Source organism: Trachemys scripta, chromosome 5, assembly GCF_013100865.1.
Source record: "Trachemys scripta elegans isolate TJP31775 chromosome 5, CAS_Tse_1.0, whole genome shotgun sequence".
Lineage (NCBI taxonomy): Eukaryota > Metazoa > Chordata > Testudines > Emydidae > Trachemys > Trachemys scripta.
The window spans coordinates 120,347,442-120,371,993 of NC_048302.1; the positions used below are offsets into that span (position 1 = coordinate 120,347,442).

The 24,552-nt window shown below is 39.8% G+C and overlaps 1 protein-coding gene and 1 long non-coding RNA gene across 5 annotated transcripts in view; one reads left to right on the forward strand and one right to left on the reverse strand.

The window, feature by feature from the left end:
* The window catches only part of LOC117877925, a 59,808-nt gene that overhangs the window by 9,318 nt on the left and 25,938 nt on the right, over positions 1–24,552 (forward strand). The window contains exons 2-3 of the long non-coding RNA XR_004645856.1: positions 2,484–2,612; positions 6,314–6,437. This is a non-coding gene — a long non-coding RNA (uncharacterized LOC117877925). The remainder of the gene's footprint in view (positions 1–2,483; positions 2,613–6,313; positions 6,438–24,552) is intronic.
* SH3BP2 (SH3 domain binding protein 2) overlaps positions 1–24,552 on the reverse strand; it is a 74,723-nt gene that overhangs the window by 2,877 nt on the left and 47,294 nt on the right. For 2 of the 4 annotated variants that reach the window (XM_034771592.1, XM_034771591.1), the window contains 11 exons: positions 15,384–15,523; positions 14,125–14,227; positions 10,998–11,115; positions 10,354–10,424; positions 8,426–8,511; positions 6,686–6,754; positions 5,436–6,078; positions 2,434–2,542; positions 1,895–1,950; positions 478–559; positions 104–163 (listed from right to left, as the gene is read on the reverse strand). In XM_034771592.1, coding sequence (XP_034627483.1) covers positions 104–163; positions 478–559; positions 1,895–1,950; positions 2,434–2,542; positions 5,436–6,078; positions 6,686–6,754; positions 8,426–8,511; positions 10,354–10,424; positions 10,998–11,115; positions 14,125–14,227; positions 15,384–15,519 — 1,533 coding nt within the window. In that variant the 5' untranslated portion in view covers positions 15,520–15,523. Of the gene's footprint in view, positions 1–103; positions 164–477; positions 560–1,894; positions 1,951–2,433; positions 2,543–5,435; positions 6,079–6,685; positions 6,755–8,425; positions 8,512–10,353; positions 10,425–10,997; positions 11,116–14,124; positions 14,228–15,383; positions 15,524–19,734; positions 19,758–23,996; positions 24,138–24,552 lie in introns of those variants that run through there. The other 2 variants (XM_034771590.1, XM_034771593.1) reach the window with 2 other exon arrangements.

Sequence of the window (24,552 nt, forward strand, 5' to 3'; positions counted from 1 at the left end):
GAGTGTTTGGAGGTAATGGGAAGCCTTAGGCTGATACTGTATGATGTATCTAGAGCAGGTGTAAATATCAGAGGCCCTTTTTATATACAGAATTCAGACCAACCTTTTCAAAGATTCTGTAGTTTCTCACTTTCTCAGCAGATTCATCCCATACAACTAATACCTTGAAAAAGAAAATGCAACATTACATTCAGAACGCATAAAAAAAGTCCTCCTAACAAATTTATGAAGAAAAAAATCAAAACTACCTTTTTTTAAGGAATCAGTTACATTTCTTTCAAATAACTGAGCATTATGCAAGTTAGGATGTACAGCTATTGCTTCAGACCTACTTCCCTTTTTAAAAAAGGGCATATCTAAATTGCTAAATAAATACATTACTGTAATTAAACTCCAATATTGTTAATTTGCAAGTAACAATCAAATGGGGGTTACATTTAATTAACTTATAGCACAGGTTCCCCTATTATGAATTACCTTTCCAGGCTTGGTAGATGAATTCCTAATACAGAATAATCCATTTGGTGGATGTCCTCTTGGGCTGGTAGATTTGAACATCCTAAAATAATATGGAAACTAAATATCACATTCAGAAAATATAACAAACTTAACAGATTTGGGATAGAATGGATATGTCTATATCTCAAAATCCTTAATGTAAATCATCATTTCAGTGATTGTAATGATTTAGCCTAAGAATTGATTAAAGGCTGGGAAGGCAGTTTCACAGACCGATGGTAATGGACACTTAACAGAACCTCATCATTTTAGGGAGACTCATTAGGGTCCTTAAGCTGCTAGTGTATAGAGAGGTAGCGATGTCTTAGTGGATTGCGCACAGGCTGGAAAAAAGGAACTCTAGGTCTCTAATCTCTACTCTCTCCCCAACTTGCTGTGTGGCCTTCGAAACATCATGGACTCTCTCTCCTTCAGTTTCCCAATCTGTATTTCCCTACTGGTGGTGTGAAGATCTCAGTTGATTAATATTTGCACAATACTTTAGACTCAAATTTTTTTTTAAATGGATTCTGTGCTCATGAAACGTGCTGACTGGTCTCTTATTTCTCCACAGACCAGTGAATCAAGTTACATTCAAGTCAAATTGTCTGTTGTTCCCCTTCTCCTAACCTATGTCTCTGTCTCTCTTTAGATTATCAGCTTCTCAGAGCATCCTTGAATCATCTTCCTGAATAATTCAAAACTGACTAGCATATATTGGATGGTACCATAAATAAAATAAATAATAATAGAGTAGGCAGTAGTAGTGCAATTTTCTCATACTGCACCCCCCTTCCCCAATTCTCCAGCTTTTACTTGGAGGGATCACCTTTAGGGTATGAGAGGACAATTCAGTCGCATGCTTTCTATCATTGGCCTCTCTGCTGAGGACTGTCAACAAGCTTAGGTCAATTGTTGTTGAGGACACTTGTCCTGGGAACCAAACTAAGACCATCACATTCATTTCATATAGGTCATGAAATGGCCATCACATTGTAATGACTTTTGGTCACTACCAGTTTGGGCTGCATTTGAACCAATGACGTAGAGTTCAAAAGTTCTACAGAACTCTAAGCCGGACTCCAGTCCAATTCATTGTCCCAGTAGGGTAATCCAGATATAAAGCCCAATGATGGTATCAATTTTATGCATTACTACTTTATGGTCAATACTTTAACATTTAATTAGCTTTCCTAGAGGCTACTGGTTTTCAATGTAAAGGAATTGTAATATTTTATTTATATACAAACTAAATTACTTCCTGCGTTCAGTAGAAATCTCCGGTTGATTTACTAGTCTTAACTCTCACAATATGGTTTTCTAGACTCCAGGTCATTTTATTTGAGGATTTATAAGCAACTCCTCTTTCAAAAAAAAAAAAAAAAGTTAAGTTTACCTTTCTACTTCAGTGGATTCATAGGTCTGGACAAATACTGAATTAGGCAGCTCAACCTGTTAAGACAACATTTAAAAAAAATTAAAATGTGTAAAGTAAAATAAACAGCAATTATATGATCAATATTTTAAAAAGATGATTGCAATAACTGAAACAAAGCAAAGTCTTTTGACATATTGCAGCTACCTAGGATTCTCTAAACTCAGGCCCAAACTTTACAGGTAACTTCTACGGTACAGCAAATATTTTGTATAATTAAATTACACCCGTAGTCTCCTGATTTTGTTACTATGTTATTATTCCCTAGTGTGTGCTCCTTCAAAAGCGCTAATACATTCTTGCATATCTGACATTAGAATCAAAATCTGTTATCAGCTCTCTCATAAAGTTGGCCAGTGCAGTGGAGCAGTATTCTTAAGTGAAGTATTGTTACTAATTCTACTAACTCCTTCCTAACTTACAGACCTGACTCAAGCCCAAATTTACAACCCCCTAAAACTTAGAAGTGTTCTCTTTAGGAATGTGCCATCTGATCTTACTTTTTCATAATCTTCATCTGAATCTTCACCAGACTTATTTTGCTTTGAAGGTAATGCTGGTTTCTCAAACGAGAAGCTTCGGAAACTCTGCCCATCTGGTGGTGATCTCCTGGAAGAAAGAACAAAACTGAAGAACGTTTCTGCAGAAAAAGCATTAAGAGACAAACGCAGAACCAGATGTGAGTTTCTGTTAGTTTCTTATTTGTCATTTAACAGTTTTTATTATTCACTTCAAAACTGCTGAGCAATGCGATGGACATAGAGGCTTTAATCTGTAAGGACATTTTTGCAGATATACCCCAATGTATATTACACTGAAGCATGTACTTACACTAAAGAATGTACTTACACTGAAGCATTAGTTTCCTTCTCTGTAAGAGCCTGCGTGTGCTTTAAGAGCATAAAGCTAGTTTTTCAGTTCATGTTGAAATCCTGACATGAAGGCTTTTTACCAGCTACAGTCTAAGACTCTATTGTATCTTTTCAGCATAACCCCACACAGACAAGATACATTTTGTTCTTATGTGCTTTACTTTCGGTTGTATAATACTTATTCCTGAAATATTTCCAAGAGCCAGTTTGTTGCAGGGTTTTGAAATGCTGTGCAGTTAAGATTACAGACATAATCTATGACTATATAATGTCTCATAAGGAACATCAGGCATATTCATACCCTGAAGAGAGTAGGGGAATACCATAAAACTTCCAGACAGATTCCTTAGTGTAGCAATTTTTAAACATGGAATCACAAAAATATAGGGCTGGAAGGGACCTTGAGAAGTCATCAAGTGCAGCCCCCTGTGCTGAGGCAGACAAAGTAAACCTAGACCATTCCTGACATGTTTGTCCAACCTGTTCTTAAAAACTGCCAAAGATGGGGGATTCCACAACCTCCCTTAGAAACCTATTCCAGAGCTTAACTACCTTTACAGTTAGAAAGTTTTTCCTAGTCTCTAATTAAAATGTCCTTTGCTGGAAATTAAGCTCATTACTTCCGGTCCTACCTTCAATAGAGAACAATTGATCAAATATGTTAAGGGCTGTTATAAAGAGGACAGTGAAGACTTATTAGACCCCACCCAGTCTTCTTTTCTCAAAACTAAACATGCCCAAGTTTTGGGGTTTTTTGTTTTTTTTTAAACTTTGTCTCATAGGTCAGGCTTTCTTAACCTTTTTATCATTTTTATTGCTCTTCTCTGGACTTCCTCCAATTTGTCATCTTTTCCAAAGTATGGCGCCCAGAACTGGACACAGTACTCCAGCTGAGGCTACATCAGTGCCAAGTAGAGCGGGACGTTTACCTCCTGCGTCTTACATACAATACTCCTGTTAAAACACCCCAATATGATATTAGATTTTTTGCAATTGCATCACATTGTTGATTTATATATAATTTGTAATCCACTATAACACCCAGATCCTTTTCAGTACTACTACCTCACCAGGTATTCCCATTTTGTAGTCATGCATTTGATTTTTCCTTCCTAAGTGAAATACTTTGCACTTGTCTTCATTGACTTCACCTTGCTGATTTCAGACCAATTCTCCAACTTGTCAAGGTCATTTTGAATTCTAATCCTGTCTTCCAAAGTGCTTGCAGTGGTGTCATCTGCAAATTTTATAAGCATATTCTTCACTCCATTATCCAAGTCATTAATGAAAATGACCCAGGACTGATCCCTGTGGGACAGATACGCCCACCCAAATTGACAGCTAACCATTAACAACTACTCTGAGTACAGTCTTTCAACCAGACTTGTACCCACCTTATAGTAATTTCATCTAGATCAGTGGTTTTCACCCTTGTTTCAATTGCAGACCCCTAAAAAATTTCAAATGGAGATTTAGAAATCTAAGCCATGGTCTACACAGGGAGGGATGGGGTGGGGTGTGTGTTGACCTAAGATATGCAACTTCAGCTACGCGAATAGCGTAGCTGAAGTCGGCGTATCTTAAGGTCGACTTACCTGGCCGTGAGGACGGCAGCGAGTCGACCACTGCCACTCCCCCATCGACTCCGCTTCCGCCTCTTGCGAGCTGGAGTTCTGGAGTCGACGGGGAGCGTGTTTGGGGATTGATTTATCTGCGTCTACACGAGACGCGCTAAATCAATCCTCGATAGATCGATCACTACCCGCCGGATCGGCGAGTAGTGAAGACCTGCTGTTAGTCTGTGGAGCCACAGCAGTCTGGGGACCACAGGTTGAAAACTACTAACCTTGACCCTATTTCCCTGGTTTGCTTAATAGAATGTTGTGGGGGACTGTGTTGAAAGCCTTACTAAAAAATCAAAATATATTAATATCTACTGCTTCCCCCCACCACCACCACGAGGCCAGTAAATGGCATGATCTGTTCTTATAGATTCATAGATTGTAGGACTGGAAGGGACCTCGAGAGGTCATCGAGTCCAGTCCCCTGCCCTCATGGCAGGACCAAATACTGTCTAAACCATCCCTGATAGACTTTTATCTAACCTAGTCTTAAATATCTCCAGAGATGGAGATTCCACAACCTCCCTAGGCAGTTTATTCCAGTGTTTAACCACCCTGACAGTTAGGAACTTTTTTCTAATGTCCAACCTAAACCTCCCTTGCTGCAGTTTAATCCCATTGCTTCTTGTTCTATCCTTAGAGGCTAAGGTGAACAAGTTTTCTCCCTCCTCCTTATGACACCCTTTTAGATACCTGAAAACTGCTATCATGTCCCCTCTCAGTCTTCTCTTTTCCAAACTAAACAAACCCAATTCTTTCAGCCTTCCTTCATAGGTCATGTTCTCAAGACCTTTAATCATTCTTGTTGCTCTTCTCTGAACCCTCTCCAATTTCTCCACATCTTTGTTGAAATGCGGTGACAGTAAAATGAAGACAAGTGCAAAGTACTTCACTTTACTGCAAAGCTTGGGAGAGAGGGAGACTGCTGACTTAGACCTGATGAACTAAGTATCAGAGATATCACTTGGTAAATATGCTACAGAAAGTTTGATCTGTTTTCATACTTACTGTAACTGGGGAAGTAAAGATTTCTCTGATCTAGATTTGAATACAGGCACAGGCGGTTTAGGTAGCATTTGTGGCACGAACAGTCCAGGTTTGCCATGTTCTTTTGGTGCTCTGGCCTCCACTGGCACTTGTGGAATAAACATCCCAGGTTTGCTGCGTTCTTTTGGCATGTTGGCCTCCACTGGCTTCTCCGTTAATTCTGATAGCTTGGGTTTGTTGATTGGTAATGGAGGTGGGGCCCGTGGGGAAAGGTTCAATTGTTTTAGCCTCTCACATCCTTCACTGGCTGTTAAAATACGGGCTAGAGGTAGAATCTCTGCTGAGGGCAAGCAGCTTTCTTTGACACAGGCAGGATTTTTGAGATGAGGCATAGGGGGAACCGGCGGTGGTACGTCACTTACTCTACGGTTTGATGGCAGTATTTTTAGATTTGATTCGGTTCTGCAGTGAAACTGGGATTCTCCCCTTATATTTAAGAGGTCATCTGGTTTTATATCAGGTAAACTTCTTTTCGGAGGTGGTGGAGGAAGCATAGGCCCTGTGGGCTGGCCTGCGAAGGAGTGCACCCTTGTGTCTGCATAGGCAACTTTTCTGATGTGAGGAACTGGAGGTGGCGGATAGGCTGGCGGGAGGATCATGTTATCTGTGTAAGAAAACCCCACAGAACATGAGGAATTAAATTTAAAAACTGAAAATAAGATTCTACTCTCCTTTTGTTTGAAGTGAAGTTTCTACTTGATTTAGGATATTTTAGAGCACCTATCAGTGCCAGATGGACACTTAACTTTGAAACACAATTCTGGACTTTACTAAGGGCCAAACCCTGCAGTCCTTACTCAGGCACAAGTCACATTAACTTCATTGGGTGTTTTGCCTAGGTTAGGATGGAAGGAGAACTATGTTGAAAAGAATCATCCATCCTTTTGACAGACCTATGGACTAGCAGCAAGACCTTCCAATATTCAGCTGGCTGACAATGGATAGAAACACAATCTTTTAAAGGTACTCAGCACTTTCTCTAATGTTCTTGGCTTCCTCAACTGCCACTGGTTTCACTGGGAGTTTAGACAGTGAGTACCTCTCAGGATAAGGCTCCACTTTACAATAATTGTGAAGCAATGCATACTACCCATGGCGCTTCAAGCATACTGAGTTAAAGCATCAGCCTACAGATGTTTTTATATTTCACACGAGTGTCACCTTTAACTGAGATCTTTAAAGGGTATCATGACAGGTGAATAGTGTCTTACCATCTGGTCTACCTAAATCCGTAGAATCTGGCTGCAAGTAAGATTCCTCATCTTCTTCCTGGTCATAATCTGCAGATACAATTAAAATGTGTTTAAAACTGTAAAATACTCATTGGGATCAGATCACAGGGAACATGCATATGCTGATTTTTATTTAAAAAAAAAAAAAAAAAAACTTTTTTTTTTTTTTAAATTAATGAAAATCTGGTTCCATTACAAAGGAAAACACAAGACAGAAGATTAAGTCATTTTGGCTAGTTTCACTCAGGATATAACCACAGGCGCCAACTTTCAGCTTTCTCCACAGTTGTGTAAGTTAGATCGATTTACTGCGGTAGTGTAGACCAGCACTTGTGCTACTTCAGTTATGTGAATAACGTAACTGAAGTTGACGTAGTTAGATCCACTTACCGCGGTGGCTACGCTGCGCTGTGTGGATGGAAGAACATCTCCCATTAACTTCCCTTCTCGGGGTGGGGTGAAGTACACAAATCAATGGCAGAGTGCTCTCCTATTGATTTAGCTTGTTTTCACCAGATGCAGTAAATCGACACTCCATCTACCAGTAAGTGTAGACATGCCCTTACGGTATGTCTATAGTGCAGTTAAACACCCATGGCTGGCCCATGTCAGCTGACTCAGGCTGCGGGGCCCTAAAATTACAGTATATACATTTGGGCCTGGGACCCTATGAATGGATATAGTTCCAGCGTCTGGGCTACACCGCAGTTTTACAGCCCTGCAGCCCAAGTGAGCTGACATGGGCCAGCGCAGGAGTTTACCTGAAGTATAGGCATACCATAAGTGACATAAAGGCTTTTGAAACTCCATTCTCAGCATCGTCCCCAGAGGCTCACCTTTCCCCTGAGTTTGTAGTGTAGACATATCCTTACAAGCTTAAGTCGCATTAAAAATTATACCCAGTGTCTTTGTCATATGCCTACTCAACTCAGCTAGTCTATGAGGCCCTAACAACAACCCATTCTTTTTTCAGTTGTGAAAGGAGGACTCCTCCAGATGCAAACATATTCTAATACAACGCGAATCACTGCTTGGTTAATGGGTTAACTTTACAGTCTGTGCCGGAAGCAGGTGGTTTATAAAAAGTCATGCTAAAAGTCCACATAATTCACTGCATTGCTTCTTTTTAAGTTTTTAGAACTTATTATATTTAAGTGATTATAGCTCTAGGTGGCTCCTGTAAAAGTAAAGGGGATTTAATCACTCTCATTGTCAGCTTTAATAAAGATCATTTGGCATTCCCATAAAGGGCGGACAGACAGACATGGCTGAATGTTCCAAAAAGAAGTGTCTTCATCCACCCTTAAGTCAGATATATGGGCTAGGAGATCGACTTTCTGACATTAAATTGATGGACAACTACTAAGAGCACAATCTTTTACAGTGCTCAGCAACCCTTGTAAGGTTGTTTCTTCAATTGCCACTGACTTCACTGGGGGTTTAGGATGCTGAGCATCTCTCAGAATCTGACCCCAAATGTCCCTTATTTTACAATTATTGCAATCTTGTGTGTATTGTAATGTTATCATAGGCATTAACAATTTTCTATTTTAATACTAGGCCAAATATTCTTATGATATATGAGCTATTTGAATTTTTTTAAGCCAGTAAAAATGCTGCAAACTCAGAGTGATTTGAGGAGGAAAACGTGATCAAAAAGTCTCATTTACTGATAGGATAAGGAGTAAAAGAGGGAAACATTCAAAACTGAAGTCTCACCTTCATTTTCTGTTGAATGAGAATAGTTGATATTGATGGGGCGTTCTACCGAGCCATAGAAACTGTCTGCATCAGAACCAGAGTCACTACACAAAGAAAAGGAAAAGGATTTTATAGTAAGAGGTGCATGTGACGGGTTGGATCACAGAAACCCCCTTGGGAGCTGCCACCCGATGTGCAAAGACTACCCCTGCTTCTGTTTTCCCTGCCAGCTCAGGACTCCAGCACCCTGTCTTGCTGGGCCAGACACTCCTGTTTGGCTCCAGACACAGATCCAGGGTCTGAATCACTTGTCCCAAAGCTGCAAGTTTACCTGAAAACAGCTCGCAGTAGTGTGCTTGTCCTTAGCACTCAGATGCCCAACTCCCAATGGGGTCTAAACCCAGATAAATCCGTTTTACCCTGTATAAAGCTTATGCAGGGCAAACTCATAAATTGTTCGCCCTCTATAACACTGATAGAGAGGTATGCACAGTTGTTTGCTCCCCCAGGTATTAATACATACTCTGAGTAAATTACTAAATAAAAAGTGATTTTATTAAATACAGACAGTAGGATTTAAGTGGTTCAAAGTAGTAACAGACAGAACAAAGTAAGTCACCAAGCAAAATAAAATAAAATGCGCAGATCTATGCCTAATCAAACTGAATACAGATAATTTCCTCACCAGTTCCAGAGTGCTCCCTTTTACAGGCTAAGCTCCTTTTAGCCTGGGTCCAGCAATCACTCACACCCCCTGTAGTTACTGTCCTTTGTTTCAGTCTCCTTCAAGTATCCTCAGAGGGGGGGGGGGGTTGAGAGGCTCCTTCTTTAGCCAGCTGAAGACAAAATGGAGGGGTCTCCCACAGGTTTAAGTAGACTCTCTCTTGTGGGTGGAGACCTCCCTCCTATGCAAAGCCCAGCTCCAAGATGGAGTTTTGGAGTCACCTGGGCAAGTCACATGCCCCTGCGTGACTCAGTCTTTGCAGGCCAACGCCATTGTCCACATGGCATCTTGCATGTCTCCAGGAAGACTTCTCATGTGGATTGGAGCATTCCAAGATGCATTGTTCCCTAAGTGTCTCCTGATCAGGTACTTAACCTGGCAAATTCCTTCCTAAAGAAGCTGACCAAATGCCTCACAAAGCTTACTTAGAAATCAGGCAAGCATACAGCCCATATTCTTAACCTCGAGTAGAAAATGATATATATGTACAAATAGGATGAATAGATATAGTAGACCATAACCCTTACGGAGATATGTTACATGGCACAGGCAGCACAAAACATATTCCAGTTATGTCATACATACATTTATAAGCACCCCCTCCCCATAAAGCCTTATGGGGTACACTGTCACAGTGCACTGTTGCCTTAACGGGATTTAACATTAGCTATTCAGGTTAAGAACACATTAGCAAGTGCTGGTATTAGAATATTGAAAGCAGCAGAAAAACTGATCTAGTCTCATTTTTCAATTAACAGCCAAATAAATACTTCTCATTTTTAAGGACTTATAAAGTTGACATTTTAAGTTCTCTTTATTTTTTGTTGTGATATCCCTTAACCTATGTAGTCAGAAAGTCAGACATAGTTAGGAATTACTTTACTTGCTATTGTTTAATGGCAATAAAACAAAACAAAAAAATCATATTTTGTCATCAGGTGCAAAGAACGGAAAGCAACTTTATAAACATATGGGCCCAGATGTTTAAAAGGTGGTTTTTTTTAGGTGTTACTGTGCTCAGCATCACAAGGCCAACTGATTTAGGAGCCCAAATCTCATTTTCAAAAAAGATTTAGGACCTTAGGAGTCTAAATCTCCTCAATGGGATTTAAACGCTGAATGCAGCAATGCCTAATAAAAACAAGGGCCTCGTTCTTTACTAAGGAATTTTTGATAAAGTGCAAGAATCAAGAAAGTGACTCTAGAATTAGCAGGTGCATACCTTAAATCTGTTACTGTTTCCTTCTTGTCATGGTAGTAATCTATTTCACGCCTCAGTGAGACCATCCAGTTCTAAAAGAAACAATTTCATGTAAACTTACTCTATTGCTTTTAGTAAAGAAACGTATAAAGTATCTGCCCTCTGAAAGGCTGGAGGTGCTAGCAATTATGGGTTGACTGCATAATAACATTTACTCACTCACAAGGGTGTTGTAAGGATTTGTTAGTTCCTGTGCTTTGAATATATAAAGTGTTATAACAGTCTAAAAACAATGTTACTTACCACTTACTGAACTTTTGGTCTACAGATCTCAAAGTGCTACTTAGAAAGCCAGGTAATTTAATATTCCCATTTTATATGGGGAAAGGATTTTACAAAGTCATTTTCCATGTTCATAAAAACTTTTATAGTGTTTATTTCTTGAACTAAAAATATGGTTATGAAGACATGAAATTCTGTACCAATATTTTGATTAGCACAATAGTGAGAACTTGGGCTTTTCAAATGAGGCCAAGGAGTTAGGTGCCCAAATCACATTAAGAGAATTAGGCACCCAATTACTAAATTCCTATGAAAACATACTCATTTCCCCTCCCCCCCCCCATCTTTTGAAATATATTCTTGGGTCATGGGAAGTTATTCACCTTTCTTTCATCTTCGGAGGAGGCAGAAAAAAACCAGGTCCTGTGCTTCTTGCTAATATGAACTAATTTGAAAGGAAACACATTGTTTGATGTTGTCTCCTCCGCTGCCCGCATAACCCTGAGAAACAGAACAAGCAACAGCGTAAAAAGTCTAGTCAATGCAGTTATTTCTGTTGTGCAGGTAAATGTAGGGTCCTAATGCTCAGCTACAAAATGGCCCTTCAAATCAACTTTGCCAAAAGGCTAAAGAAAATCTAATACCCATAGTGCCATCTGCAGTATTTATCTAATGAAAATGGATGAAAGAGTAGTGCTAATGAAGGATGCTAGCCAAAGAGAAAGGGAGATATCATTCACTAGCAAAATCACCAAAAAGGATTGCTACATTTATAACAAACTTGTTCATTATGGATTTTTAATTTTGTTATATTAGTGTACTCCAATTTTATATCATGGCAGGAGGCATTTGTGTGGTTGTACTCCTCATTTCAGGTGTCCTCACAAGGGAAATTCATGACACTGATTTCCATGAACATAAAGGAGAATTAATATTAACTTTAGGCCTTATTTTGCCTTTCCACTCATTTTAGTGTAAGACAGTCCTTTTAAAACAACTGATGCTTCATGACATGTGTCATTCAGCTCCTTCGAGGAGCTAGGTTAGATAGAGTTGTTTCTGTTTTCCCCGCCTCACCAGGTAAGACCTTACTTTTAGGTGCACAACTCAGACAGATCTCACATAGAAATGACTTACAAATTCACAACATGGGATTTGGGGGAGAGAAAAAGAGGCTTGGGGCTCTCAGTGCTAAGATTTTTGGTAGTCTGAAAAAATATTTGTATTCACAAAAGCCAAAGGGAACTAAGCTTACGACTACCATCACAGTTCATGGCTCTGATTAGGAATTTTTTTTTTTTTTTGTTCCCCCACCTCTTTTCAACGCTATTTTCCTTCTAAAGAACACCCTTTCCTAGAGTCACTAACTCATTAGAAGACCTTAAGCCAGTTGGATTTTGAACTCCAGGGACAGATTTTCAGAAGCACTCATTTAGGCAGCAAAGTTGAATATTTTTTTTTAAATCTGGCCAACATGCAGCAGCTGCCATTGAGGACTGCTGAACACTTTTGAATATCTGGCCATAGATCTTTCTAGATTCCTTGTTTAATTTTAAACTCTAGGCTACAGTTTGTTGACATGGCATTTGCACAGAAAAGGTTAATAGTGCAACAGGAACATGTTCTGTTACTAAAGAAAGACATAAGGAAGACAGTGTAAGAAACTGGTGTTGGTGCTTTAAAACTGGTGTTGGTGAGTCATGTGACATCACTCTTCCTTCTGAGTCACTTGAACCCAATGCTCCTCTGTTCTTTTAGACACAGGACTGTTGAACGTGAGATATAAAACCAAGGTCTACTCAAAGACCCAGATCCTCTTTTCAGACAAGCACGTGCAACTCCCACTGATCTGAATGAGAGTTGCACACATTTTCTTAGATTGTAAGCTTTTTATTTAATATTTGGGGCAGGGACAGTGTTTATGTCTGGGTTTGTACAACACCAAGCACAATATGGCCCTAATTCCTAGGGCTTTGGGTGGTGGTATAATATAAATATATAAATCAATACATCACCCATGTCAATGACTTCCTTATGTATTTCACATGAACAGGGGTGTTAACCCTAGTATCATGGCCAAATTTCAACTCAGTTAACTTTATTCTGTTTATATAAATTCTCTGTGCACTTTTAATTGGATAAGGTGTTTTCTGCTATTTTCCCTTAAGAGTTGTTTAGCACTGCTGTGCACTGTTGAAGAACTGTCAGACATTACCAATACTTTAAGGCTGAAAATCCCCTACAAATAAAGTATGAGAATGCATATGTGGCATTAAAGTGAAGAATCACTAGAAAAATAATACAATTCATAGATCTGTAGATTCTAAGGCCAGAAGGGACCACTGTGATAATCCAATCTGACCTCCTGTATAACACAAGCCATAGAACTTTCCCAAAATAATTCCTAGAGCAGATCTTGATTTCAATGGTTGAGACTAACATGGCAATGTACTCCAGATTCTGTATCCAGTTTGGTCTTGTATTGGCAGTAACTATAGTGCTGTTTTTATAAATCAGTTTTGATTTATTAATGTGACTCATATATACTCTCCACAGATATAAAATTTTGACAGTACTGTACAGCTTGAAAGAATGTGTCAATTAGATTTGTCATCACCGATTTTAAAAGCAAATATTTAATTTACATATCACATACATAGCTAGATGGGTTACAGATTTTTGCATGCATATTCTCTTGTTTATGATCACATGGGTGGTTTTGTATTGTTTCCTTCATAGCATGCCCTCTATAAGGAGGCAACATTGGCTGGCACTGCTGAATCAGTTAAATCCAAAAGTATTTCTATTATTTTTTGATGATGATGATGAAGATAATTAGAAAACATGGGGACTGTGATAACATCTGCCAAAACCAAAAAGGCCACATCTATCAGTGTAAATCAGAAATCAAGTTGATCCTATTTGTTAGAATTTTGACAGCTCCTCTGAAGAAATGGTAAAAGGTGAAAGGAATAGGATCTTCCAATAAGGAAAAATATCATATTACCTATTGGAGCAGAGATCTCACATTGCAATATGGTGCAACAGCAACAGTGAGAAGTCTGCCTGTATTATGGAGTTAATGTAGGTTCTCCTCCCTGAATTAAACACAGACACCAGTAGTATTACTGTAACCATCTGTAGTGAATATGTATTTATAAGAGCATGTGCCTTAGAGACATAGGCTATGTCTCTAAGGGCATTTATGTTGACAAAACAGTTTATTCAGATAACATAATGCCAACAGTTTGCAGCTTGAAAAGGCAACCCCAAGATCCCTTTCCCAACTGCCTGATCACCATTTGACTTGTATGGAGTGAATGGAATAATCCTTAGTGAAATGTCACTGTGGGTGTATAAATGTTCCTTAAGGAAACTATAATTAACAAAATCTGCATAACCAGAAAAAGTTACTTTTCCCTGAGTCACTGTTACTTCAACTTAAGTAAAAGCCATGCTTTCATCTTTAAACGGTGTCTGTGTAGAATATAAATATTTTGTACCACTCACCTGTTATAGCCATTTAAAGAGAAAGCACCCTGTGGAGATGCAGATGTGCTAGTCTTAAAGTAGTAAATACATCCCTCATGGATAATCACAAATCTCAGTGGCCCTTGAAAGAGAAGGTGGAGGAAAAAACAAACAAACTCAAAATGAGTGAATTATTAAGCACTTTCAAACAATTCTGTCTGAATTACGCCGTTCTGCCTAGTTTAATAGAGGATTATAAAAAAATAATAATCAATTAGCTGAATGACAAGTCACATGATACTGCAGTCAACTCATAAGCCTATCAGAATGCAGCGTGCTGTCAGTTCTTTTCATTTGAGAGACAGCTGCGGATTTGGGAGGTACTTCAAAGAATGTAAGGCTGACCTATACCTGCATTTCTCTAGTGGAGGAAAGCACTAGCATGAGACTGCAGCCGAAACCACATCCAAGGAACATAGCCAAAGGCCAACAATACCCGATCTCTGAAAAAAAGCCACACTTCTAGACTGAAGCTAAAATCAAAACATGTTCACGCTGACCCCAAAACCAGAACTAAGCCTCCCTTGGCTTTATATAGTTAGAGAAGTTGGCAATAAAACTGAGTGGTTTAAAAAAAAAAAAAAATCAAATTCCAGTGTTCCTCCCTCCTATATCACAAGCAGCATTTTTTTTTTTCGTATCTGTTATGATGAAAATATATTTTATGTATTTCCTAGAAACAAAGAAAACACACAGACTTGAATTTCTTACTTTAAAAGGTATGTGGATTCCAGGAACAATTACTGATATGAAAAATATGTTTACTCTAAATCTTTAGGTGGGGGCTTTGGGGGGAGTTCAGAATAATAGATTTCATACATTCCAATCTGGACAAGAAGTTGACTAGAACTTTGTTTTGAAAATAATGGACCAAAATGTTTGAAATAAATGAGGTATTCCAAATACACTGGAGAGAAAGTAGATTCATTTTCTCAATCTTATTTTTGGAGGCATTGACATCCAAATCCAACAAACTAGAGGGAAGAAACAAATGCACATCCTCACCCCACCTCCCATCTAAAAAAATTAATCTTCCAAAACAAGAAAGCATCATCTTTAGGATGTTTAATTAATTAAGCAAGACATTACTGTAAAATTAAATCCAAAACAAACAACACACATGAAAGGGGAAGCTTCATTATAAACACAGTAACACTAACTGCCTGCCTGTCATTGTCCACAAATGCAAGCATTTAAAGCAATCGGATGCAGTCCAGTTAATATCTTCCTCAACTTACATTTTAAGATCTGCAGCTGGGTACCTCCTTTTTTGTGCAGGTATCCTGACTTGGTAACTCCCCCAGGCATTGTCAGTAGGTTCTGTGCTCCAATTGCCTTCATTGGTACTGGCCACTGCTGCTCTTCTGTGGCCATTGTTCTGCAATTTAGAATGAAAAAAGTGTTTCGCGTTGTATGTATATTTTGCTCTAAGAAATGAATTTTCAGAAAGGAATCTTGTTTGGAAAACATGTTTAAGGAAATAACTAACAGTACAGCAGCCAAGTATGTGGCATAAACTAGTGTCTCAGAGATTTCAGGAAGTTTGCAACGCATAAAAAAAAAATATGGTGCAGAAAGTCCCCGTTTATTTTTGTACACATCACCAAGGTAATGACAGTGGTCCGGAGAAGATATTTAACTTCACATTGTAGCAACACACAGTGAAAACATTTCCATGAAGAAAAAAACCCCAAACAAACAAACAAAAAACCCAGGGGCCCAAATCTCAGTCTTTCAGAGTTATCCACTGTCTTTTGCCTAATATACTGCTACCTCCAGTAATAATGTATATAGCCTTGCCGCCAGAAGGGTTAAGGTCTGCCCCCAATATACAAAGAAGTGACACTGTGATTCAAATACAGAGTGCACCTCATTTCTTATTTATCATAGTTCTTTGTACTGTTATAAACCAGAGCGTGTATTACATAACATTGATTTTAGTGTCACATGCAATACAGTGAAGATATAATCAAACTCAAATTCACCCTCTTGATGTTTCATTTAATGGCAGCCTACGTTAATTACAGCTCTTTCTGCTCTCCCTTCTTATACAGTTTACATGCGACAGAGTATTAGTTCCTTAATAACTAGTTTTATCAGCCTGGTTATAATCACAAAGAGACCCTTCTTTCTTCAACTGGCAATAAAAGGCATTGTGCAGGGCTTGGATAAATCCCTTAATTATCTAGTACCGAGAACACCCTCCATGAACTGAATAGAAACTTTGACCTTTTCATACAATGCTGTATTATTCCCAAGGCTTGAACAGAGGACCTCAAATGGAGAGAGCAGGGCTCATGAACTGCGAAAGTTCCTCAGCTATTATTAGTTGATTTCAAGCTGTTTGTGACTAGAACAGATGTTAGACTCGGAGCAGAAAGAACTAAAAATGTAAAGGAGCCTGTTTACTCCATCTTTTCCACAAAAGATGCTAACACTGTCAATCTATAACCTAGGAACCTGCTTCCCACACATATAATTTCACTAACTAAACTCCCTTCAGCCTAACCTGGTGACTCAAAGTACCCATTGTGAAAAGAGCAAGGAGTCTGTTTTTGCTGAATGATTCATTGCAGTAGTACAGTACATGCTTCTGTTTTCCCACCGCATGTACAGTGGGTACTTTTTTCTTTCCATACTAGTTTTCTGACCAAACAGAGCCAGTAAGGATTTGGTCCATGTTTGTTTCATAAAATCATAATTATTCTGAAACAAGAGAGGAACCAGTGTTTGAGGTAACAGCAGTGACTCTGAAAACCATAGACGTGAGCTGCACCACAAATAATTAGTACCCTACTAGCTTCCTTTTCAAAGGGAGCAAGACAAAACTGCACAAGGTGCCTTATGCCACGAGGTTCTGAGGCACTCTGAATGGAACCAACTATCTTATCAGCTCTTGTCCCCACCCATGGCCACCTGGCTATATTTTAGGTATTTATGAGGTATCTAACCTCAGTAATGAACTCTTCCCCAGGGAACTCCCCCAATCTCTCATTTATTCCATCCACTGAGTTTCTCTGTATTCCGAATAGTCTCCTTCATTACGCTGTTCCCTCTCTGTTCTCACTGATTCTATCCCAACCTTAAACTCCACAATCTACTCAGCTCGCTGTTCCCAGAGTCCCTTCCTCTTACTCAGAAGATCATCAGTCCATGCTGCTCCCTTTGTTCTCTCTCTGACCTTTCCTCCCTGTACTTCCACAGAGGCCCCATCTCCCATGCACATGTCCTGCTTTCTCTGAGACAGTGATGTATTAACTTATGTGCCAAAGACTGTGGCAGCCCCCTGTGGTGAAGCAAGGCACACAAATGTCACACAGAATACTAGATTGTGGATTTGATTTGACCAGGTCACATTCAACATAACCCACTCTCACCACTGAGTGATACCACCTTATGTTGCCTTGAAAAATGGTCATTAAAAAGTTACCAGAGCAGGATCCAACCTACTTGACAGCTCCCTGCTGTGCTGACAATGATGGGGAAAAAGCCAGTAATATTTTACTTCTCCCTCAAGAGCAATTAAACTCGCCCTGGATGAGAACATTTTTGCAAAGTATTATGCATTTGTGCATATTTGCATTGTCTGTCTGCTAAATTCAGTGCTAGTTTCCTAAGCAGCCTAGGGCTCAGGAATGGATGTTAGTTTTTGCCCTCTATTTTTAGGAAGGGTTCGAGAGATGGAGGGCCGGGGGTTGCAATGTTTTTAGTCTCAAACCCAAGACAACAGATGGAGCCATGATGGATTAACTCTAACACCACCATTAGCTCTCTATAGGCTCCACCAGTATAAAGGGAACTCCCACACTTGTCTCAAATACTTTCCCACTGTCACTGAAATAGTTCCTCGTCTGCACATACGCTGTTATCTGCTCTACCTTCCACTGAAGCCTCTCCCCCACCCATTACCCAGTTCACTAGTCCCTCATCATGAGATGACTTGTCCCACTGCACTCTTAGAGATCCAGAGATGCTCTATGCACAGAAGCTTTAAATTCCAAGGAATATTGAAGTTATTCCTGCAAACTGAAATCAAAACTGGGTCAAATGTTTTTGTCCATAACACAGAAGCTGAAAAATAGGCACGAGGGAAAGTGAGCACATTTTTCAGTTGGCTGTAGAAACCCAAATGTTGCAACACTCTAGTGTCATCATGGGAGTGATTTCCTTAAAATGAAGGGTGTGAAGGGGAAATCCAGAACTGACTTTTTTTTTTTTAAATGACAAACACATCAGTCAAAATGTACATTGAAATCATCTGAAATCAAACTGATGAAATGTCCTGAGATTTGGTTATTTATGTTTAAAAAGAAGAGATTAAATAGAAAGATTCAATTTTTACTTAACAGGATAGTGTCTGTTCTCTGTTACACTAATGTAACTGAAATAAACTCACTGACTTTAATGAAGTCTCACCAATGTAACTGACCAATTTAAAGCCCCACATATCTTCAGATCACACCTGCTTACTCTATTGGGGGGGGGGGGGAAGAGAACCACATTTTTCTAATACTACTCTCAATAATACCACAGAGCCAAAAATATCTATGAAAAAGAGAATACTAGATTCTATTCTGCCTCAGATGTCACGGACACAACTGTCAGAAAAGTTCTGATTGCAGGATCTTTATTACTGCAGATACAGGAGAGACAAAGAACGGCTTGATTTTCAAACCCCAGCTGGTGTTGGCAGTTATTGCAGTAAGTCACTCTATGACTTATAATCTGAGCACATTAAGCTCTCGGATCACTAATAGACAGGGAATGCCACCTCATTTTTTTAGATTATGGTTACATGTCTAAATACCTGAGACGGCAGGCCAAGACAAGAGACCCTGAGCCAGGTTCTGGTCTTAGGTGCGCTTAGAGTGACCAGATGTTCCGATTTTATAGGACAGTCCCAATTTCTGGGTCTTTTTCTTATATAGGCTCCTATTACCCCCCAACCCCCTGTCCTGATTTTTTACACTTGCTGTCTGGTTACCCTAGGTGCACTGCTAGCACAGATGCTCTAGGCTGACAGGAGAAAGCTCTCCCATCAACTTAATTACTCCAGCCCCCGCGAGCGGCGGTAGCTATGTTGGTGGGAGAAGCTCTCTCACCAACATAGCGCTGTCCACACCAGCGCTTAGATTGGTGTAACTTACATTGCTCAGGAGGGTGGCTTATTCGCACCCAAGAGACATCACTTGCACCGATGTAAGCTGCAGTGTGTACCTAGCCTCCATTACAGTGGTGTAAGTACAAAGTCTCTCCAATAAAGTCAATGGAACTACTCCAGCTCTACACCGAGTATAACCAGGATAAGAATGGGGCCTCTCGCTGAGGCTACTCGGAGAATTTTCCCCAGCTCATTCTGAGAGTTCCTTGTAACAGCAACAAGTGTTTGTTTTTAAGAAACGGATGAATTTTTTTGCCTAATTTTCGTCACTTTCACCAAGCCAAGAAAACAACCCATCCCACTCCCCTCCCCCCAAAAAACAAAAACAGAGTGGCCACTGAACACACCTCCTTCCCCAACTGAAATAGTACTGAGACTAATCCAAAGACAATCAAAGCATACCAGGAAGGGCCTTGTCCCTGGCCTACCTGGCTCCTCAGGGACTTTCCAGGACAATCCCACGTCAGCTAGGAAGACTGTGCGCTCTATAGTATGCCGGGGAAGAACACAGGAACAGTAATTTGTAGGACTGTCTTCAATACTGAAGAGTTTTCTTTGAAACACAACACAGTCTGGTCACATTACTCTCCAGCATACCACACAGCCTATTCATACTCTACCTAGAGCAAGTACTTAACACATGCTGAGGGTTTCTTCTTTTGCAAGACGACAATTAGAAATAGAGTTTGCAACATTTTTGGTAAACGAACTCAGTATTAATGTATCAGAGGGGTAGGCGTGTTAGTCTGTATCCACAAAAACAATAAGGAGTCCGGTGGCACCTTAAAGGCTAACAAATGTATTTGGGCATAAGCTTTCATGGGTAAAAACCCCCACTTCTTCAGATGCATGGAGTGAAAATTACAGATGCAGGCATAAAGCAACAGAGGGTCCTGTGGCACCTTTGAGACTAACAGAAGTATTGGGAGCATAAGCTTTCATGGGTAAGAACCTCACTTCTTCAGATGCAAGTGAGCTTATGCTCCCAATACTTCTGTTAGTCTCAAAGGTGCCACAGGACCCTCTGTTGCTTTTTACAGATTCAGACTAATACGGCTACCCCTCTGATACTTGACACAGATGCAGGCATAAATATACTGACACATGTAGAGAAGGGAGTTACCTTACAAGTGATGAACCAGTGTTGACAAGGTCAATTCAATCAGGGTGGATGTGGTCCACTCCCAATAACTGATGAGGAGGTGTCAATACCAAGAGAGGGAAAATTGCTTGTGTAGTGAGCCAGCCACTCCCAGTCCCTATTCAAGCCCAAATTAATGGTGTTAAGTTTGCAATGAATTGTAGCTCTGCAGTTTCTCTTTGAAGTCTGTTTTTGAAGTTTTTTTTGTTGAAGGATGGCTACTTTTAAATCTGTTATTGAGTGTCCAGGGAGATTGAAGTGTTCTTCTACTGGCTTTTGTATGTTACCATTCCTGATGTCTGATTTGTGTCCATTTATTCTTTTACGTAGAGACCGTCCGCTTTGGCCAATTACATGACAGGAGGCGTTGCTGGCACATGATGGCATATATCACATTAGTAGATGTGCAAGTGAATGAGCCCCTGATGGGGTGGCTCATATGGTTGGGTCCTCTGATGGTGTCGCTAGAGTAGATATGGGGACAGAGTAAGCAATGGGATTTGTTCCAGGGATTGGTTCCTGAGTTAGTGTTTCTGTGGTGTGGTGTGTAGTTGCTGGTGAGTATTTGCTTCAGGTTGGGGGTCTGTCTGTAAGCAAGGACTGGCCTGTCTCCCAAGGTCTGTGAGAGTGAGGGATCGTTTTCCAGGACAGGTTCTAGATAGGTTGTTAATGGGTTAAGTTAGTCTGAGTCTCTATCACAGGTAATTTGAACATAGCTGCAGTTGCTGTGATGGATTACTTGGGAAGTTATTTGGACAAAAAAAAAAAAAAAAAAAAAAAAGTATTGCTACAGTGTGTTTGTGCCAACAGCATACATGAGAGACAAGGTGACTGAGGTAAATCTTCTATTGGACCAACTTCTGTTGGTGAGAGAGACAAGCTTTCAAGCTTAGGGTGACCAGATGTCCCAATTTTATAGGGACAGTCCCGATTTTGGGGTCTTTTTGTTATATAGGCTCCTATTACCTCCCCACACCCCGTCCCGATTTTTCACACTTGCTGTCTGGTCACCCTATTCAAGCTACACAGAGCTCTTCTTCAGGCTTGGGGAAAGTACTCGGAGTATCACAGCTAAATACAAGATGGAACAGATTGTTTAGCATAAGTAGGTAGAATATGTGGTGAGAGACCATTCCAGTTAAAGTGGCCCATTAACACCTCTGCAGTCACAGGCCAAAAGGGGTCTTAACACATCACAGATGACTGTAATAAGCCATAAATCCAGTTATTTTTAGTGTCTAGCAAAATTATGAATTTAAGTTCCCAGGCACATTTTTGATGGTGTTGTGCAGGTTTCCTTTGTGAACGAAGATTGAGAGGTCACACATGGAGTGATTTTATAAAAGTGTTCACCCATGGGTGATATGGTGGTTTTGTCTTTTATCATTTTTCTGTGCGAGTTCATTCAAGAGCATAGTGATTGTCTGGTTTCACTCACCTCATTATTGGGGCATTTCGTGCACTGGATGGGCACATTACACATAGTGAGAGGTATGCCTTGGACTGATGGATCTTGAAGGGTGTGTTGGGGGGGGGTTATCAATCATAGTAGCAGTGGAGATATGTTTACAGGTTTTACATCTGTTATGGTAGGATCTGGTGCCACTTTGAGTTGGTGGGTCCTGTGGGGAGCTTGCTTCTGATAACAAGCCCCCTTTTTTGTCCTGTGACTACAGGGACATTAATAGGCCACTTCACCTTGAATGGTCCCTTAGAATAAATGCTAACTACTTCTGTTCAACAATCTGTTCCACCTTGTATTTAGCTGTGACACTCTGATTACCTTTTACAGACCTGAAGAAGAGCTCTGTGTCAGCTCGAAAGCTTATCTTTTTCACCAACAGAAGTTGGTCCAATATATTACCTCACATACACCGTCTCTCTAATACCCTGAGACCAACACAGCTACAACAGCACTGCAAATAACATCATACAGACAGCTGAAGGCAGATGCGATTCATGTTGTATTGTCCACTTGGTAATACCACTTCAACATGAGGGTGCAGAGAGGTCTTCAATCTTGGTATAATGGCCTTTGGTTACTGAAACCCATCAACTGCAGAAAAGTTGCAGATTTCTGCAGCTGGTGGGGTGCTCAAATCAATTATCTAAATCTTATCGAGAAATGAAATCCTATTCCTACCCATTCCTCCATTAATCTCTTGAGCACATCGGGTATATATAGCAGCTAGATTCAGTTATGCATTTAGATTTACATAAAATGAAAAAGAAAGAACCCAAACGAATGTAATTTTGCCCTCAAAATCTGGAGTGTATCGTAGAACAACAACAGACCCTTTTGGCCTTAAAATCCATTAACCTAAAAATCTGTGAATGTTGCAAAGACATCCAGCCTAAATTAAAGCAAATACAGAACAACAGTTAAGGACTTCACCCTGCATGGCACTATGTGCCCCAACTCCCACTGAATTCAACTGGAAATGAAGCAACTTGGTATCTTGCAGTTACTGCTCAGCATCTTGCAGGATTCAGGCCTAAAAACCACTGAGTTTTCACCAACCAAAGGTTATATTGGATGTTTTAGCTTTCCGTGATACTATTTACACCCTGTGTTGTTAAACACTGGGGATCAATTTGGTCAGCAAATGAAAAACAGCCTCAAATTTACAGCACAAAACATTAAATCTGAGTTCAGTTTGTCAGAAGTGTCTCAGCATACACTATGTTTGAGAATTTTAAGAAGTGCCATAATATCGCATGTACTGTGGCATTTCATCTAAGTCCCATCTTGACAATACATTCATGAAAAGTGAGATCTCAGTTGGGAAGCTTTTGAACCTACAAATAATACAACAAAAGGAATGCTGCAATAAATAAAGATAGAGGGAAGAACAATTGAGATTTCCATCTTTCACAAGTGGCCTAGTCAAGAGTGAGACAACATTATACACATAGCTAGGCTGCAAAGAGCACTGTTACTGAGGAAAGAAAAAAAAAAAAAAAAAAAAAAAAAAAAAAGCATATTCTCAGCATGTCAGAACAAAACTCTCATTTCAGCTTCACCATGCCACACATTTACTTTCTGTTCCTATAACTGGATTTTCTAACCTTGCGGAGACCTCAGGTGCTCTTCCACTAGATAAATCCATTTCAGACTGAAACTAATAAAAATATCAGATACACAATATAATTTAAATTTTCTCAGGTTAATCCTTTTCCTGCCTCCATTTTCAACAACAGTTCTGTTAAAAAGTAGAATTACTGATATTGGCAACGCTGTGGAAGTCCAGTCAGTATTATGGGAAGAGAGACACTGGGGACTGAATCCCACTGCAAAGCATTCAATTATGAGCAAGTTTAATGTGCACATAGTGTCTTGACTGGCTTTTAATTTCATGAAAGTGCCTTCCTCCCCATTCTCCCGACCCCCGCTTTTTTTTTTTTTTAAATGAAGACGGATTCATTCTTAATCCGCATAGAAAAGTCAAGAAGAAAAGAGAATTCTTTTCAGGATGTAATATCTTATTAGTTTACTCTTTAAGTAAGTAAGAGGAAAAGGGCATTAACAAACCACAAACTCATACTAACCTGATGACAAGATCTGACTGGCACACAGCTTTCTTACTGAACGTGGCACCGAACGAGCGTTTCCTTTGTACAGATGAAGCCATTAGCCATTTATAATCCGCCTCAGGTAAGGAAGTCATCATATCTCCCCCTAGTGTGCACCTATTGATTAAATATCTTTGTAATGGTTGCTGCTGCAGCTTCAGGTTTCATATTAAAAAAAAAACAAAAAAAACAAAACAAAACAAAACAAAAAAACCCTGCCCGACTCTTCCACGCAGTGCAGTATAGTCAAATGGGACGCCTCAGCAATGAGTTGCTTCCTTTTTTGTTGGCTGTGTGTGTTGCTTCCTGTTTCCAGGGGTCATTGGGCAACATTATCTCCATCACAGATTTCCTGATTCGCCAGAGAGGTAGTAAAATGAAACTTACAAAAATCTCAGCCTATGGCAGACAGCTAGCCAAAAAGGGAGAGAATTTTCCATTACAGCTGGTTTGGTACTTTTTTCATGGGAAAATGGAGGATTAAAAAGAGGAAGGTTTGGGGTGCATGGTTGTACGCTCGAGTTTACACTCT